This window comes from Canis lupus, chromosome X (genome assembly GCF_011100685.1).
Source record: "Canis lupus familiaris isolate Mischka breed German Shepherd chromosome X, alternate assembly UU_Cfam_GSD_1.0, whole genome shotgun sequence".
In the NCBI taxonomy this organism is placed as follows: Eukaryota; Metazoa; Chordata; class Mammalia; order Carnivora; family Canidae; genus Canis; species Canis lupus.
Window position 1 is genome coordinate 54,984,936 of NC_049260.1, and position 17,334 is coordinate 55,002,269.

Here is a 17,334-nt window from a genome sequence, read left to right on the forward strand (position 1 = left end):
AAGTGTCAATTTTTGCATTGCCTTCTGATTTTAACAGCTTTATTGAGATGTAATTTACATACCATAGAACTCATTCAATTCAACGGTTTTAGTAAATTTACAGAGTTGCACAACTATCAACACAAAATCCAATTTTAGAACTTTTCTGTTACCCCTAAAAGATCCTTCATACCTACTTGCAGTTACTTGTTTCCCCACTCCCAGCACTATGGATTGCTTATGGATATTTTATACACGTGGAATCATATAGTATTTGGATTTTCTGTCTGGCTTCTTTCACTAATAATTTTTTCCTTCTGACTTCTTTTTTTTAATGAAGTATAGTTGATATACAATGTTATGTTAGTTTCAGATTTACAACATAGTGATTCAACAGTTCTATACGTTACACAGTGCTCATCATGATAAGTGGAGGCACCATCTGTCACCATACAGTTATTATAATAATGACTCTGTTCCTTATCCTGTACTTTTCATCCCCATGACACATTTATTTTGTAACTGGAAGTTTGTGCTTCTTAATTCTCTTCACCTATTTCACTCATCCTCTCATCCCTCTCCACCATGGCAACCTCCATTTGTTCTATGTATTTGTGGGTCTGTTTCTGCTTTCTGTTTGTTTTGTTTTGTTTTTTAGATTTCCACATATAAGAGAAAGCAATGGTATTTGTCTTTGTCTGACTTATTTCATTTAGCATTATGCCCTCTAGCTCCATCCATATCATTACAATTAGCAAGATTTCATTCTTTTATGACTAATATTCCATTGTATATATAGACATATGTACATCTCATTTTTTTTTAGTATAAGCTGACACACAATATTACATTAGCATCTGGTGTACCAACATAGTGATTCAACTTCTCTAAACATTATGCTATGCTCACTACTCACGTATAATATTTTGAGATTCATCCATATTATAGCATGTATAACTACCTGTACTTTTTTTTTTTTCTGAGTAGCGTTCCACTGTCTGGATAACCCACATTTTGTCTATCCATTCACCGGTTGATGGACTTTTGAATTGTTTCAACTTTTTGGCTATTAGGAATTTTGCTGTTATGAACATTTACTTTAAATTTTTTTGTATGGACATATGTTTTTTACTGGGTAGATATCTAGAAGTAGAATTGCTGGGTTGTATGTTTAACTTTTCAGGAAACTGCCACCATTTTCCAAAGTTGCTCTGGTGTTTACGTTCTCTTCATGCTTTGGATTTTGATTCATAATTAAAATGCCTTTCCCTACACCAAGGTTAAAGAGGAATTTGCTCATGTTTCCTTCTAGAACTGATGCTGGTTTTATTTTTTTACATTTCATATGGAGTTTTTTTCTTACGTATGTGTGAGCCTATTTTCTTTTAATATCCTTATTTTCAATAACTCTTAATCATTTTTTCTCATTATAAAAGAGATGCATTGCTTCTTATAGGGCATTTAGAAAAGTATAAAGTAATAAATCTTAAAATTGCCACAATTTTACCACCCAGAGACGATCACCCTTTGTAATTTTCCCTCCTTGGGTAACTTAATCTTGGTTTCCTGACAATATTTTAAGAATGTTGGATAAAGAAACTGAGGAAATCTGGGGTCTCTTAAGGGGTCTCTTAAAGACCTATTCTAGTTTAACCAGTTTATTTTATTTATTTAGATTGAGAGAGAGCATGGCGGGGGGGCGGTGGTGCAAAAGGAGAGGGAACGAGAGAATCTCCAGCAGACTTTCTGCTGAACACAGAGCCTGACAGGGGGCTTGATTTCACAACCCTGAGATCATGACCTTAGCCGAAATCAAGAGTCAGACACTTAAGTGACTAGGCCACCCAGGTGCCCCAGTTTCATCAGTTTAGAAGCTACTGACCCATCTTCCTTTCCTTTCAGTTTAGCATAGACCTGTTTTATGTAAGATAAGACTAATGGACACAAGACTAATGAAAACTATTTCAGGGATGCCTGGGTGGCTCAGCAGTTGAGCATCTGCCTTCGACCCAGGGCGTGATCCTGGAGTTCTGGGATCAAGTCCCACATCGGGCTCCCTGCATAGAGCCTGCTTCTCTCTCTGCCTGTGTCTCTGCCTCTCTTTCTCTGTGTCTCTCATGAATAAATAAATAAAATATTTAAAAAAACTATTTCAGACTTCCAACCACCAAGAATATACTGCTGGATATAATTTCAGCTGCACAAGGAATAGATGCTAAGAAACAGTTGATGAATCAAACAGTGAACTCAGCTGTTCAATGTTTCACAGAGAAATAGATGGTACTTCTTTTCTCAAAAATGTATATATTAAGAGACACTTCATAAAGGCTTTTTACAAAATATACAGTTCATATAAATGATTTTTTTTTTTTTGCTTTTTGTCCTAGAATTATATTCTTTTCTTTTTGAATGTGTGTCATGGAAGCTTTTGTATTGATTTTCTGTGTTTATCAATTTACACATGCTTAGCTAATTTGAACTCCAAGCATTGACAATTAAATAGCCTGCAAAAGAGGAAACACTGGTTTTCCATTGTATTTTCCCCCATTTAGAGAAACGTTGGAAATTTTTAGGAGGAAAAAACTATTGAGTTAAAAGTATCATTACTTTGGGGGCTTGTCAGCTTACATAAATGATGCATGGAAGTTTTTAGCTTAATAACAATAAGAAAATATCAAGGCAACCTAAAATAACACTAAAATTGCCAAGAGTTTATAATCCACATTTTAATTGAACATTTTTTCATAAGAGTCTTAAATTCTTGGGGCGCCTGGGTGGCTCAGTCAGCTGAGCATCCAACTCTTGATTTTGGCTCAGGTCATGATCTTGGGGTGGTTAGATCAGGCCCATGTAGGCTCCACTCTCAGCACAGAGTCTGCTTGTCCCTCTCCCTGCCTCTGCCCCCGGCCTTTGTGCTCGCACTCTCTCTCTCTAACATAAACAAATACAAATCTTTAAAAAAATAATTTAAAAATAATTTTTGAAAAGAATCTTAGTAAATTCTCAGTAGTATAACATTAGACCTTATGGTGTGGCCTTGCTACTAACTTTATGAATAAAGAGCATGCAAAGATTTTCCGTAAGAATTCCTGGAGGTCTTAAGCTGAGTAAGAGGGTGTCTACTCCTGAAATCCTTTCTGATCCTTTATTGAGATTGAGAACAGCTGTTCCCTGTCCTTTATTTCCTCTTTATTATAGCCTTGACAGCTATTCATTTTTCCCTTCAGTTTCCTTCAGATCCGGATCTTCATATTTCTTCCGATCTTTTCTCACCAGTCCTATTTTCCAGTTAATTTTGAACAATTAATCCCAGTGGATTACAAAAAACAAACCAAAACCATCCATCTTGTTGGTCTTTTCCATTAGTCTGGAACTGATATCAAGTAATCTGCATAAGGTCCAAAGGTTCTTATCTATATGATGTACTACAAGCTATTTCTGTCCCTGCCTTCCACTCCTATTTGATATGGACACCATTGTTGCCACCACCCACTCTAAACAATTTAAAATTGATAGACAAATGAATAAGAGGTTTCAAGCAAGGCGGGCATTTAGAAGGGAACACTTACTTATGGAAAATTGTGAAATGTGCTCTCAGTGGCCACTGGTCATTATATCAACTTTCTGACTTCTTAAATGCTATTTCCCTAAACTTCAGTAAATAGGTAGTTGACTTACACTGATGAGGTTATTTTTCAGCTCTTGGCAGTGTCACTTCTACCTCCCCCATACCTCTTCCTTTCTTGCTCCTAATCTTTGATAAGGGATTGAAAGTGGGAAAAGGAGGGAGACCATGTGTATTTTAGCCACAGTTAGCCTTCGCTTTTGTTTGTTTTTATTTATTTTTTATTTAAATTCAATTAATTAGCATGCAGTGTACCACCCAGTTACCCCATCCCTCCACCCCCTCTTCCCTCCAGCAACCCTCAGTTTGTTTCCTATGATTAAGAGTCTCTTATGGTTTGTCTCTCTCTCTGATTTCATCTTGTTTTATTTTTCCCTCCCTTCCCCTGTGATCCTCTGTTTTGTTTCTTAAATTCCACATATGAATGAGATCATATGATAATTGCCTTTCTCTGATTGACTTATTTCACTTAGCCATCATTTCTATGGCATGAATAGAAATATTTTAAACCAAGAGCCAAGGATAGAGGTTAGTTGTTACTGTTGCAACCATGGCTGGCTCTGTATTATTACCTTCCTGCAAGCCATTAATTCAAAGCATTTCAGGCATATATTTCTTATTCATTCGGTATACTACCTGAGTGGAAGGATAAATTGGAATGATCATACTACTTCCCAGACTTTTGGGGGTTAATTTTAAACCACCTTCACCTACACACACACACACACACACACACACACACACACACACCTAAATGTCTGTGGGATATATTTTTATCCGCCTTTAATATAGGTGTTATTAACAGATATTTCTAATATGTTATTTTCTTTGTTTTAGTGTGGAACCATCAGAAAGTCTACAGTCCCTGATGGAGAAGAATCAGTCCCTGGTAGAGGAGAATGAAAAATTAAGTCGTGGTCTGAGCGAAGCAGCTGGTCAGACAGCCCAGATGTTAGAGAGGATCATTTTGGTGAGGCTCCAAGACTAAGCTACTAGCAATCTGGATGTTTACTTGCTTTAGTCTCTGAAATATTTAACATACTTCTCATTAGGAGAGAAAAGTTACATGTAAAGAAATGGATTAATATTATCATATTTTCCATGGAGCCCCTCTAAGGTAGACACATGGGCTTATCAAACATACAGAAAAGTTAAAAGAATTGTATATATTCTATAGATCTACTACGAAGAATCCACATGAATCTTAAAGTAAATTTGTTCTAATATACCAAAGGGGATGCCTGGGTGGCTTGGCGATTAAGCATCTGCCTTCAGCTCAGGGCATGATCTCAGGGTCCGGGGATCAAGTCCTGCGTCAGACTCCCTACAGAGAGCCTGCTTCTCTCTCTGCCAATGTCTCTGCCTCTCTCTGTGTGTCTCTCATGAATAAATAAATAAAATCTTTAAAAAATAATTATAAAAATAAAATTCCAGAGAGGAAAGAACCAGGTCCTTCTGTCACATAAAGTCCTACCTAATCTTTATACTTTATACCAAGTAACTGTCCCCTCAGTAAGATTTTAGTTCTTCTCTATCTCCCTTCTCCTAATGTTGTCACGTTTCATATTCTGTCCCAACAACTGCCATGATAAGATAGAACAGCTGGGAAATTAATATTAATTCCTTTTACATATGGTTAATTTCCAAATAGTGGATCTCTATATAACTGATTACACCAGTTCTGTAGCCTACTATCTGTCTGAAAGTAACTTGGCACTGTCACTAACATTTTTCTACTAAATACAGCTCAATTTTTAATAGCACAACTATTGCCAAAAGTGAAAATGAGTTTCCACCAAAATGTAATTGAGCATCTGTAATTTATACACCTTCACACATCAGTGTGCTCTCTAGTCAAGGAAGTGTAAGCTGCTTAAAGATTCTTTAAAGGGGGCCAAATCCTATATTCATTGTCCATTGCTACTGGAAGGGGAACTGGAGGATTTTTTTTAAAGATTTTATTTATTTATTCATGAGAGACACAGAGAGAGAGAGAGAGAGAGGCAGAGACACAGGCAGAGGGAGAAGCAAGCTCCATGCAGGGAGCCCGATGTGGGACTCAATCCCAGGCTCCAGGATCACACCCTGAGCTAAAGGCAGGCATTTTTAACTACTGAGCCACCCAGGCATCCCTGGAGGATTTTTCTATATAATTTTCTGCCTCCAGTGCTGCATTCTGTGCCTTTGAAGTAACTATAGAAGCTGTGTTTCACACATATGTAAGTGTGGCTAACTGTAACAGTACCCGTTACTCTAGCTGCATACCCATCTGAACTTTATAAGGTTGCTATATAATGGCTACTTGAAGTTCATTGTCCTGTTAGAATGTCATAACAACCACGTTTTTGTCCTATATAAGTTGTGCTTCCCAAATCTGTTGTAACATCTTGCACGTTACAAGATACTGTGATTGAGATAAAATTGATCACCCTTCCCAAAATGTAGCTCCCTCTGCCATTTCTTCTCTGCCATATTCTTGTGCCTCATCCTTTTCTTGCTTTCTCTTACTAAAACCAGCCTACCATATCAGATAGTGTAACTTGAAAAAAAAAAAAAAAGCTCAGCTCATATTCAGTGTGAAGCCCTTTTATGTTTTCAATGCCCTTATGCTGGGGCTAGGGAACAGTATAGTGTAGGAGGCAGTAAAGTAAGTGGGTTTTGTGCAGACAGCAGGGAGTAGCATGCCAGAAAGTTTTGCTTTTTTCCCTAGTTGCAAAATTCTATATGGAATTAAGGCATCACACTCCACGCCATAGTCTGAGCTTCATGGCAAGCATAAGACCCAGCTGCTTGGATGCTATTTTAAGTAGCTCATGTTGACTAAAGGGCTAATTTCCATGACTCTGTTAAAAAAACAAAAAACATTTTCACTAAATCACCAAAGCTCACTAGATCCTCTATTACAGCAAAAGAGGCAACCTCTCTACCTAGGTTTTAATCCATAGGAGTAAGAGAGAGGGCATAATTAGGTGAGGCTGTCAGACATTCCCACTGATGATCTCCTGGGTCTCTGTTGCAGACAGAACAAGCAAATGAAAAGATGAACGCCAAGCTAGAGGAACTCAGGCAACATGCTGCGTAAGTTTTGTACCAAATATTTGTTAGTGACCTTAGTATATAATCATATATCCTCTGGTCTTTGCAGTATGATTAACCTTTGGGTTAATTAACCTTTGTTTGAATTTTTAGCCTCAAAGTGGATCTTCAAAAGTTAGTGGAAACTTTGGAAGACCAGGAATTAAAAGAAAATGTAGAGATAATTCGTAACCTGCAGCAAGTGATTACCCAGCTATCGGTAAGCCAAGTAGGGGCAGTGTGAATAGACCTATTGCTTTCCTGTTTCTCTTGATGCACATAAACATATCTAACTCTGTGCCTTTTGCCAAAACAACTAGATTGTGAGCTGCTTGAGTACAAAGATCATGGATCATTGGATGTGATCTGAATATTGAATTCGTTAAATCAAAACACTCATAGGTTACATATGCAATGGCACATTAATATTTCAGTGCTCTAATCAAACGCTGGATGCAGCAACATAGCAGTATGCAATTGCCTGGTAGCATGGACAGCAGTTGTTGACTTGCTGTCCCATCAGTATAGGCTAACTTAATAAGAGGCCTTACCATACCTTGGTTTTAAATAAGTTGGGTTCTGACAGAGGACTTAGAGCAACCAGGGAATACCATAGCTCTCTTCTGTAACCAGTAATAAATTAGTTTGAATGATCATTCTGTAAATTCCCATTTTTATTTATAGAACTACAATAGTAGTTGTCTGGGGGTGGGGGTTGGGCGGTGGGTATTTCTTGTTTTTCTTAGAAGAAAAATTCTTACAGTCCTACCACCCTAAAAACCTTTTATTTTTGGTGTTCCTTCTCGGCCCATAGACATATATATATCATTTCCAGCTCTTGGGCAGAGGCTTTAATTTTACTGGAACAGTGATTCTCCATCTCAGATCTTGCCCAGTGTTTTCTAGAGATGTCAAAAGGGTATCACGGAATGATCTGCATCTGTATTTTACTCTGAAAGAGTCAATAAAAAAGATACCATACAGTATTGTGGGAGGAAGGGTTAGGATGAGTTCCAATAAATTAAATGAGTAAACTCCAAAAAGACTAGAAAGCAGCGTTTTAGAACAAGTAGTACTGTACAAACTGTCATGAGCAGTCTGAGATGACAGTTCATTTATACAACAGACAGACTACAGCAGTTGAGAACCTGGGCTCCAGAGCCAGACAGACCCTGATTTGAAGCCAAATCTGCCCCTCACTGACTGTGTAACCTTGCTAAGTATTGTATTAATGTCAAAAGAAAATAATATAAGTGATGCCATAAGAGGTTAAAGGCATTATTCATTTGAGGCACTCAGGGAGTTCCTGAACTCCAGGTAACTCCCTGAGTCAAAGTAGGATTGGAGTTTTTGTAAGGTGAGAAGGGAGAGGGGTGTATGTCTTGTGGTTTGGCTCAAGCAGCAGTTTTGTTGTTAATTGCTGTGAAACTTTTGGTTGGAGGCTATTCCAGTTTTCATGCCTCTCGCTTGAATGGAGAATATTGGTGCAACCCCATCCTACTAAGTGTCCAATTATTTTCAAGAGTTGTTCTTGTAAGCCTTGTAGTTTGTTCGATGGTTAAGGTTCCCAAGTGGGAGAGGTGGCAAAGAAAGGGGAAAAGAAGTAAGGAAAACTGAGAACTCTCTTTCTGTTTTGATCCTCTTACATTAGCAATATGAGCAAAGGGTGATTAACCACCTAGAAACTTCAGGGAGTCAGTACAGAAGAAACTGGGCTCTAAAAAAACGAATAGAAGTTTGTCACACAAAGGGGAAAAATCTATATATAGAGAAGGGTATATGCCAAACAAAAAGGGATGAAAGTGGGGTATGATAAGGACTTCATTGTGGCTAAATTTTAGAGTGCATGCCAGAGAATGGCTATCACAAGGTGAAATGTCACCATCTATAATTCCACTTAAATATAGCTGAAACCTCTCATGTATGAAAACCTTGTGTGAGCTGCCTCAGAATTAAGGTAATCCAGGCTGTGGAACCAAAGCTTATGTGATCACAAAAAAGTGATCTAGGACACCATCATCACTCATGGCCCCCACACTGAACTTAGAGGATGTCACACCACCTCATTTCTGGGGCTTTGAGTCACATGGGAAAGATGAAGAAAACTCATGGATACAAGCTAATAACATAAGAGAAGGCATATCCATGGTGAGGATGTGGTGATATGATTAGTGCCTGGCATGCCTCCAAAGGAAGTTGCTTAGTGGTTGGTGGCTGACTCAGAGGAACTCTATAGAATCGCTGTATCTGCCACTAAAATTCACTTGACACGTGAAGCAAGAAGTTACTAAAGATTGCCACAAGCTGATAAAGCCCCTGGCTTCCCTCTACTGTCACAGTTAGGCAGAGTAAACCCTTTTACCTAGGGCTCCTGCTGGACTCTTGAATCAGAGCTCTCCGTGTCTATTGTTCAGAGACCCTCCCAGGCACATATTTTTTGGAAATACACAACATTGTGTCCTGTGGCTTTTATTAAAACTCATTACAGTGAAAGCAAAATGTTTCAAATGTAAGTGCTTGTCCCCTTCGTTCTAAATTAGAACTATTTTTATTTTAAGTGACAGATGAACGCCCTCTTTTCAGTTATGAAGGCAACCATTGTTCCTGAATCTTCCTCCTGGGGCTCTAAGCATGAAACTGTACCATTTCTTCCTTTAAAACACAATTCAAACAAACCTCCTTGCTGCAATCACCTGTGAGGAAATTCATGCAGTCCTTTCAGTTCCCACAAAATCAAATTTTGTTGTCGTTGTTTTTACCCTGTCTGCTATGACCAGCATGAAAGGCATTTTTCATGCCCAGTAATGGTATTGCCTATAGCCTCCAAGCACATACTTCATATGGGAGAGTATTGCTGGTTAATGTAGCTCAGTGTACCCTAGCCTTGTTCGTTCTCCTGACCATCAACTTCAGAACATGTCACCAAAGCTTAAACTTTTGCATTCTAAAATTTGGGGGGGGGCCACAGACTGGAAGGTAAACTCACAGTAGTAACATGTCTTCCTCAAAGATTTAACCCATCTACTTTGATCTTGGCCCTCTGGAAGGTACTAGAAAAAGTCTCCAAAAGCCAGTGTTAACAGGATAGGTCTGTAAGTAGTCCATTTACTGAAACTTAAAATACGGAAGGGAAGAAAGGGTAACCATTAACCTATCATATATCAAAGTGCTCTGTTTCTCAAGAAGGATTTCATGTCTGGCCCTTGGAGAATCACTGGTATTGTAAATCATGATGAGAAAGGATGTGGGAACACTTGAGAAGGGATGTGGGAACACTAGAGCTTCCTTTGCATTTTCTCTGAGTCTCACAGATTGGGAATTTCTGGGAAGGGGAAGTACTTTACAAATAGCACCTTACTAAGGGCCTCTTTGCTCCTTGCCTTGAAGTTACTGAGGTTCAAGTCTCAACAACTATGTAATGTTTCACTGGGCTGATGCAGAGATCGACTTGCTAACCCTAAATTCTTTCCTTGCTACTGAGCCAATAGCTCTTTCACCTATGACCACTTTAATTGTGTGACTTCCTGGAAATAATCCTTTCTTCCCACGGCTTGCAGAATCACTTAAACAGAAGTGGTAATCCATATGTTGCAATGCCAAATAAAGCCTAAATTCCAGTGGAGAGAACCAAGCTTGTTCATATGATTGCCTATAAACAAGTTAGTCCTCACAAGTGGTTTTAGGGTTCCCTTTTAGATGGTTGTTAACCTTTCCCTTCAAGTAACTGCTACCTGCAATAGCTGCAGGAATAGCTGCAAGTGATTGGTTGGTTCTTGTGTATATGAGGGAGAGAAACTGCAGGATATTTGTATGACTTCATGAGCACATTTATCTGGGGTGTCTACCTGTGGAGTTTATTTCCTCATAGAGTAGGCTCTTGCTTCCTTGCCTGTAAAATAAAATACAAAATAACCTTTCATTCTATTCACTTTTCTACTGCATTGCCTTTATTTCCTATGTCTGTTTTCAGGGTGTGTGTCCATGAGAACTGGCTAGACCTGTACATTATTAGAGGTAGACTTAGTGGTAAAAATGTAAAGAGTAGAGTCTATAAGATGGATTAAACTTTAGCCTATGAGAATGGCTAATATTTCACTCTGGCCCACTTATCCCTGACAGAGCAGGAAAGTTACAATAAATATGTCAATCGCCACATGACCCCTCCCCCCCTTTTTACAAAGACTTATAGGATCAACCTTATAACAAGGATAGACTTTTAGGAGGTGGGAAATGGAAATGTGTGGTTTTTGGTGTTTGTGTACCACAGAATGGGTCTAGCACCTAAGTAGTCTCTATATATACTTGAAAAAAATTGAATAACCAGTATAAAATCCACTAGTAATCTTCACTTCAGAGTCTTTTCCTAAACTGAAACTCATTTGTCATTGTAGGATGAAACTGTTGCTTGCATGGCTGCAGCCATTGATACTGCAGTGGAACCAGAAGCTGTAAGTAATTGGCTTTGTGTAGAGCTAGGAGCTTTAACTGTGCCATTTCCTGTAATTTATTACTCAGTTGAGAAGAGAATCCCTGATTGCTACCATCCTCCATAGAATACCTTGGAAATCCAGAAATCTTGAGTGTAAATATCAGCTTTGTAAAATCCCTAAATTGGATAGGCTCCATCTTTAATAGTATAACTGGTAATGGATGGCAGAGCATCTCAGGGATGTCATTTTTCTTCTTTGCAACCTGGCTTACTGATTCCTTGTTAGATGCTACTATTCTGTGTCAGCTGTCTAACAAGTTAGAATGAGGAAGGGAACAAATTAGGAAATTATGGCTAAGTCAAAAAAGCATCAGAGAAGACACAGAAGAAATTTTTTTTTTCTCATCATACTTTTTCTATGGATGGGATGGTTAGGGGCTAAAAGAACCAAGGAGAATATCTGGAGTGTTCAAGTTGCAAGAATAGACAAAATGTATTAGATGTTGGCTAAAGGTTATGAGTAAAGTCAAAACGAAAGGCTAGACGATGGTTTGCTTGAGATATCTTTTCCCCTCAAAACAAACGTGTATCAGTATTTTTCATATTCTGAAAGAAGAAAGATAGGAGATAAATGAGGTGCCAGAGGTCAGCTCTATGAGAATAAATGAAGCCTTGTCACCATTTCCACCATTCCTAAAGTGCCATTTACAGAACTCTTTCTCCTGTAATGACCCCTTAGAATGAGGTAAAAGTAAGAAATGTTAGATCAATAAAGGAAAGAGCAAGAAACTTAGTTTACTCTAGAAGAGTCAGTTAAAGAATATAAGAAATAGGTGCTGTAACAGCAGGGAAATAGGCTAGGATCGATTCATTTCCTATGTTTAATGCAAATGTATGAGAAGCCATTATTTTTAAAAGAGCAGAGGTACTAGCAATGGAGAAGTAGCTGTGAGACCCGATGAAGCGGGACCTAAGGAGCTCCAATTGCTTGTTTCTCTTAAATATCATTATCTTGGTCTTTTCCAGCAAGTAGAAACCAGTCCAGAGACCAGTAGGTCTTCTGATGCTTTCACTACTCAGCATGCTCTACGTCAAGCTCAGATGTCTAAGGAGCTGGTTGAGTTGAATAAAGCCCTTGCACTGAAAGAGGCACTAGCCAGAAAGATGACTCAGAACGACAGCCAACTACAGCCCATTCATTTCCAGTACCAGGTAAAATATTAACTAGAGCAGCATTTGTTCATGTCTACTATCTCTTTTTTAATGGTATAGGAAAAAAACAGGCACACTGTTTTTCATGATGATGAGACAACATAATGTGCATAGTACCCCTGGAGTTGCACTGTTGATTTCAAAAAAGTGATACATTCAGGATAAGGAGTGTATAATTTTGTTTCATTTGATCTAATACCTTACCTTATGTAATAGGTATTGAATAAATAGTTTGATAGTGTTATAATAAATGTGATCCCTACTTGGGGAGAAATTTCGTTCTGATAGCTATACTGAGAAAGATTTCTTAGTAGATGTCTTGGTTACAGTGTGAATTCGGAAGAGACTCAGAATGGATATCACTTGACATGGCAAATGACTGAACTTTTTTTTAGTCTGGGTCTCTGGGTCCGGAAATAGAGCCCTTTGTCTAGCTCCGGCTCAGCACAGAGTCTGCTGGAGATTTTCTCTCCCTCTGCCTCTCCCATGCACCCCTCCTCCCCCGTGCATACACACACACGCACACGCATGCATGTGCTCTCTCTTAGATAGATAGATAGATAGATAGATAGATAGATAGATAGATAGATAGATAGATAATCTAACTTTGAAGAAATAGAGTTACCATATAATTCAGTAATTCCATTACTGGGTATTTACCCAAAGGATACAAAAACACTAATTTGAAACAATATATGTGCCTCTATGTTTATTGCAGCATTATTTATAATAGCCAAATTATGGAAGCAGCTCAAGTGTCTATCAGTGAATGAACAGATAAAGAAGATGTGGTAATATACACAATGGAATATTACTCAGACATAGAAAGGAATAAAATCTTGCCATTTGCAACAAATGGATAGATCTAGAGAATATAATGCTAAGTGAAATAAGCCAGTCAGAGAAAGACAAATACCATAGGATTTCACTCATATGTGGAATTTAAGAATCAAAACAACTAAAAAAAGAGACAAACGAAAACACAGACTCTTAAATATAAAGAACAAACTGGTAGTTGCCAGAGGGGAAGTCGATGGCGGAATGGATGAAACAGGTGAAGGAAATCAAGAGTACAAAAAAAAGAATAGTTGGGTTACTATTACATTTTAGAATAGCTCAGGATTCAATTAAAACCGCGGTAATTTTGTGCTGTAATATCTTCTGTGAGTAGCTTCCTTTACTTCCAGTTAGTCTCAAGAAATTCTGATTAAATGGTTAGGTAGTACCTCTTAAGAATATGAGGCAGTTCTAGAGATGGAGAGTGATAATGGTTACACAATGTAAACATACTTAATGTTCACTTATTATGATTAAAATGGTAACCTTTGTATAAAAAATAATAAATTAGTACACTTGTGAAAAAATTTTTAGATATTATCAATTGACTTCCCACTATGAGAAATGGGAATGTAGCTCTCTTGCACAACCACCCATGTGCACCACCTCACCTCTTATCTTTCAAAATGATAATTTTGATGAAATGAATAGTGTTTAAATTTTTGTGACTATGTAAGTAGATTTTACAGCTGAGCTACATAGTATAATACAATTCCACTTCCTTTCTTGTTTGGCTTTTTGTATTCCCTAGAGTTAATAATCTCATTTTTTCATTTTCTTATTTTTCTATATACCTGTCAATAATTTATCTCCAAACTTATTCACAGACTTATAAAACTCCTCCTAATATGGTCAGACATACCAAGTAGTTTATCATTCCATTTCTTTCTTAAAGATAACCCTCCCAGAATCTTCTGTCCTGGTTGGCTTTCTGTAAGCCTGCTGCCCAGCCAGCAACCTGGACCATCATCTTGGGTCCTGGGAATCTGCTTCAATTCTCATCTCTATGTTGAAACAGAGTGTGTATCTTCCTCCTTCTTGGGATACCCCTTTGTGTTGATGGAGTACAACCCCAGTAACTTTCTGAGACAGTGGACATGAAAGAAAAATGTTTTCAAACATTGCATTCCTGAAAATGGCTGATGGTGGTGGTTGTTGTTAGACTTGTTAATTTGCCTAGGTTTAGGCACTACAATGGAAGTGATTTTTCTTTAGAAATGTGAAGGCTTTGGGACACCTGAGTGGCTCAGCGGTTGAGCACCTGCCTTTGGCTCAGGACATGATCCTGGAAACCCAGGATCGAGTCCCACATCGGGCTCCCTGCATGGAGCCTGCTTCTCCCTCTGCCTGTGTCTCTGCCCCACCCCCTTCTGTCTCTCATGAATAAATAAATAAATAATCTTTTTTAAAAAAGAAAGAAATGTGAAGGCTTTACGTCATTGTTTTCTCTTTCCAGTATTACTGTTGAGAAGTCCATTATAATGCCCAATTCTTTTAATTTCATCTGTATACCATCACCACCACTTTCAGGACTTTTCTTTGTTCCCAAGTGTGATTAAATTTCACAGTGATGTGCCTTGATCTGGGTCTTTTCTTATTTATTGTACTTGGTGGGTCCTTTCAATCTAGAAATTTGTGTTCTTAATGGGAAGGTTTTCTTATATTATTTCTTTAATGCCCCCTCTCTATTTTTTCCATTTCTCTTTTCTCGCACTCCTCTTAGTTATTGAGATGTCTTAGACTTAGTTTCTGCTTTTCTTATTTCCTCCCTCCTATTTTTTTTTATCTTGCTATTCCACTCTCTGGGTGATTTCCCTCTACTTCCTGGTGAATTTTTTCTACTTGCCTATTAATTTCTAAGATGTGTTTGATCCTTTAATTTTTTATAGCCTTCTATTTTTTTTTCATGGATGCAGTGTTCATCTCTAATAGAAATTAAATTTTGTTGAGGTTTTCTTTTTCTTCCTGCCTTGCCTCTGTCTCCTCCAAATTCCTATCTTTAGTAGGTTTGTTTTGGTTTTTCTTTCATAGAAGAAACTTTCCTCAAATTTCCAGTGATCTTTGGCTCTCCTTTCATATTTAACAGTAAGGCACTAAAAGCCAATAGGAAGTTCTGTACATAGGTTTATCTTGGGCTGGTCAGTTTCCAGTAAAAAAAAAATCTTTCATTCTCCTGCCTGGAATTGTGATGGTATGCCCTATTTCTGGCAACCTAGAGAAAATAAGAGATTTGGAGGAGTCTACCCAGTCATATATAGACTTTTATTTAATCTCCTGTCAGCAGTATGGTACCTTATCCCCACCTTCTGTCGTGTCTGTTGTAAGCCCAGCCTCTCAGATTCAGCCTTTCCGTGGATGAAACTTCTCCTCTCTGTTCCTCTCTGTGGGCTTATGGTTTATATTGCCTTGTTCTTGGCCTTTGTTCTATAGGAGTCATATTTTAGCTTTTTCCACTCTACTAAGTCAGTGACTATATACTCAACTATTTTCTTCTTCTAAAGTTTGTTTATATCTTTTGGTGGCTCTCTTCATCCTTGTTAATTTATGCCCTTTTTGGTGGTCATTTTAGTGGGCTATCAGGAGGGAGCAAGTTAAATATGTAGCTCAATCTTCCATGTTAACGGCACATAAAAATGCAACCTTTTTTTTAGGTTGAATGTATTTTGACCTTTCCAGGGTAAACAAAAGATTAACAGGCTGAGAAACTATTCCTCTCTTGTACCCTTCCCTGGAAATATGAGGATATATGTTCCCCCAGTGTACTTCTAACCCTAGGAGGAGGTGCTAAGAATGAGTTAGAGCTAGAGCTGTAAGATATCTTGTCCTGTTTTCCCTTGGAATCAAATAAGCTAGTGCTCCCAAACCTTAAAGTTAAGAGGGGACAAATTCTCGTTGTAAATAGTACCTATTCATCACATGTAAATCACTGTCTCTTTCTAAGAAATAAAGGTAGTTTCTGGTTCTAAATATTTTTTAATAAAAATAAATAAATAAGTAAGTATAAATAAATAAATAAATAAATAAATGTTTTTTATCGCTGAAGAATTGCTATAGAAAAATTTGAGGAGGTATAGGTTCTGATTAATGAAGATTGCCACAAGTTATAGTAACCCAGGACTCAACTCAGTGACAGTTTTGACTAAATGTGGCCTATATATTGAAAAGATACTATTATTCACCCATCCAATCACTAAATATTTTGAAGTGTGGTAATATCAAATGTTGATAAGGGTGCAGGGACACAAGTAATTTCCTAGCAAGATTGTAAATTGGAATAGCCACTTTAGAGGAAAATATAGCAGCAGTATATATTAAAATTAAAAGTGTGTACCCCCATGACTCTGTAATTCCACTTGTTCTTACCCTAGAAAAACTTTGCACATGTGCACAGAAGGCATGCACAAAAATATTTCATGTTGGCAAAAACATGAGTTAGATCTATATGCAATGATATAAATAAATCACTAAGACTGAAAAAAGCAAGTTATAGAATAATATATACATATAGTGTGATTCTACTTATCTTTAACACATTTCAGTAAGTATACACACAAATATGCACATGTGTATATATATTATTTTTGTATCTATTTATGTAAATTTGCCTAGATATTTGCCACAATATATTTATGTATTTACTAGTTATGTATATTTTTAAGGTTTTTTTTTTTTTTTATTGGTGTTCAATTTACTAACATACAGAATAATACCCAGTGCCCGTCACCCATTCACTCCCACCCCCCGCCCTCCTCCCCTTCTACCACCCCTAGTTCGTTTCCCAGAGTTAGCAGTCTTTACGTTCTGTCTCCCTTTCTGATATTTCCCACACATTTCTTCTCCCTTCCCTTATTTTCCCTTTCACTATTATTTATATTCCCCAAATGAATGAGAACATATAATGTTTGTCCTTCTCCGACTGACTTACTTCACTCAGCATAATACCCTCCAGTTCCATCCACGTTGAAGCAAATGGTGGGTATTTGTCATTTCTAATAGCTGAGTAATATTCCATTGTATACATAAACCACATCTTCTTTATCCATTCATCTTTCGTTGGACACCGAGGCTCCTTCCACAGTTTGGCTATAGTGGCCATTGCTGCTAGAAACATCGGGGTGCAGGTGTCCCGGCGTTTCATTGCATTTGTATCTTTGGGGTAAATCCCCAACAGTGCAAT

The 17,334-nt window shown here is 37.7% G+C and overlaps 1 protein-coding gene across 3 annotated transcripts in view; it reads left to right on the top strand.

Moving 5' to 3' along the window:
- KIF4A (kinesin family member 4A) overlaps positions 1-17,334 on the top strand; it is a 125,218-nt gene that overhangs the window by 52,768 nt on the left and 55,116 nt on the right. For all 3 annotated transcript variants that reach the window (XR_005386308.1, XM_038587623.1, XM_038587624.1), the window contains exons 11-15: positions 4,442-4,574; positions 6,624-6,682; positions 6,794-6,899; positions 11,071-11,127; positions 12,135-12,320. Coding sequence is in view for 2 of the 3 variants with exons in the window: in XM_038587623.1 (XP_038443551.1) it covers positions 4,442-4,574; positions 6,624-6,682; positions 6,794-6,899; positions 11,071-11,127; positions 12,135-12,320 (541 nt within the window). In the remaining variant the exon portion in view is untranslated. The remainder of the gene's footprint in view (positions 1-4,441; positions 4,575-6,623; positions 6,683-6,793; positions 6,900-11,070; positions 11,128-12,134; positions 12,321-17,334) is intronic.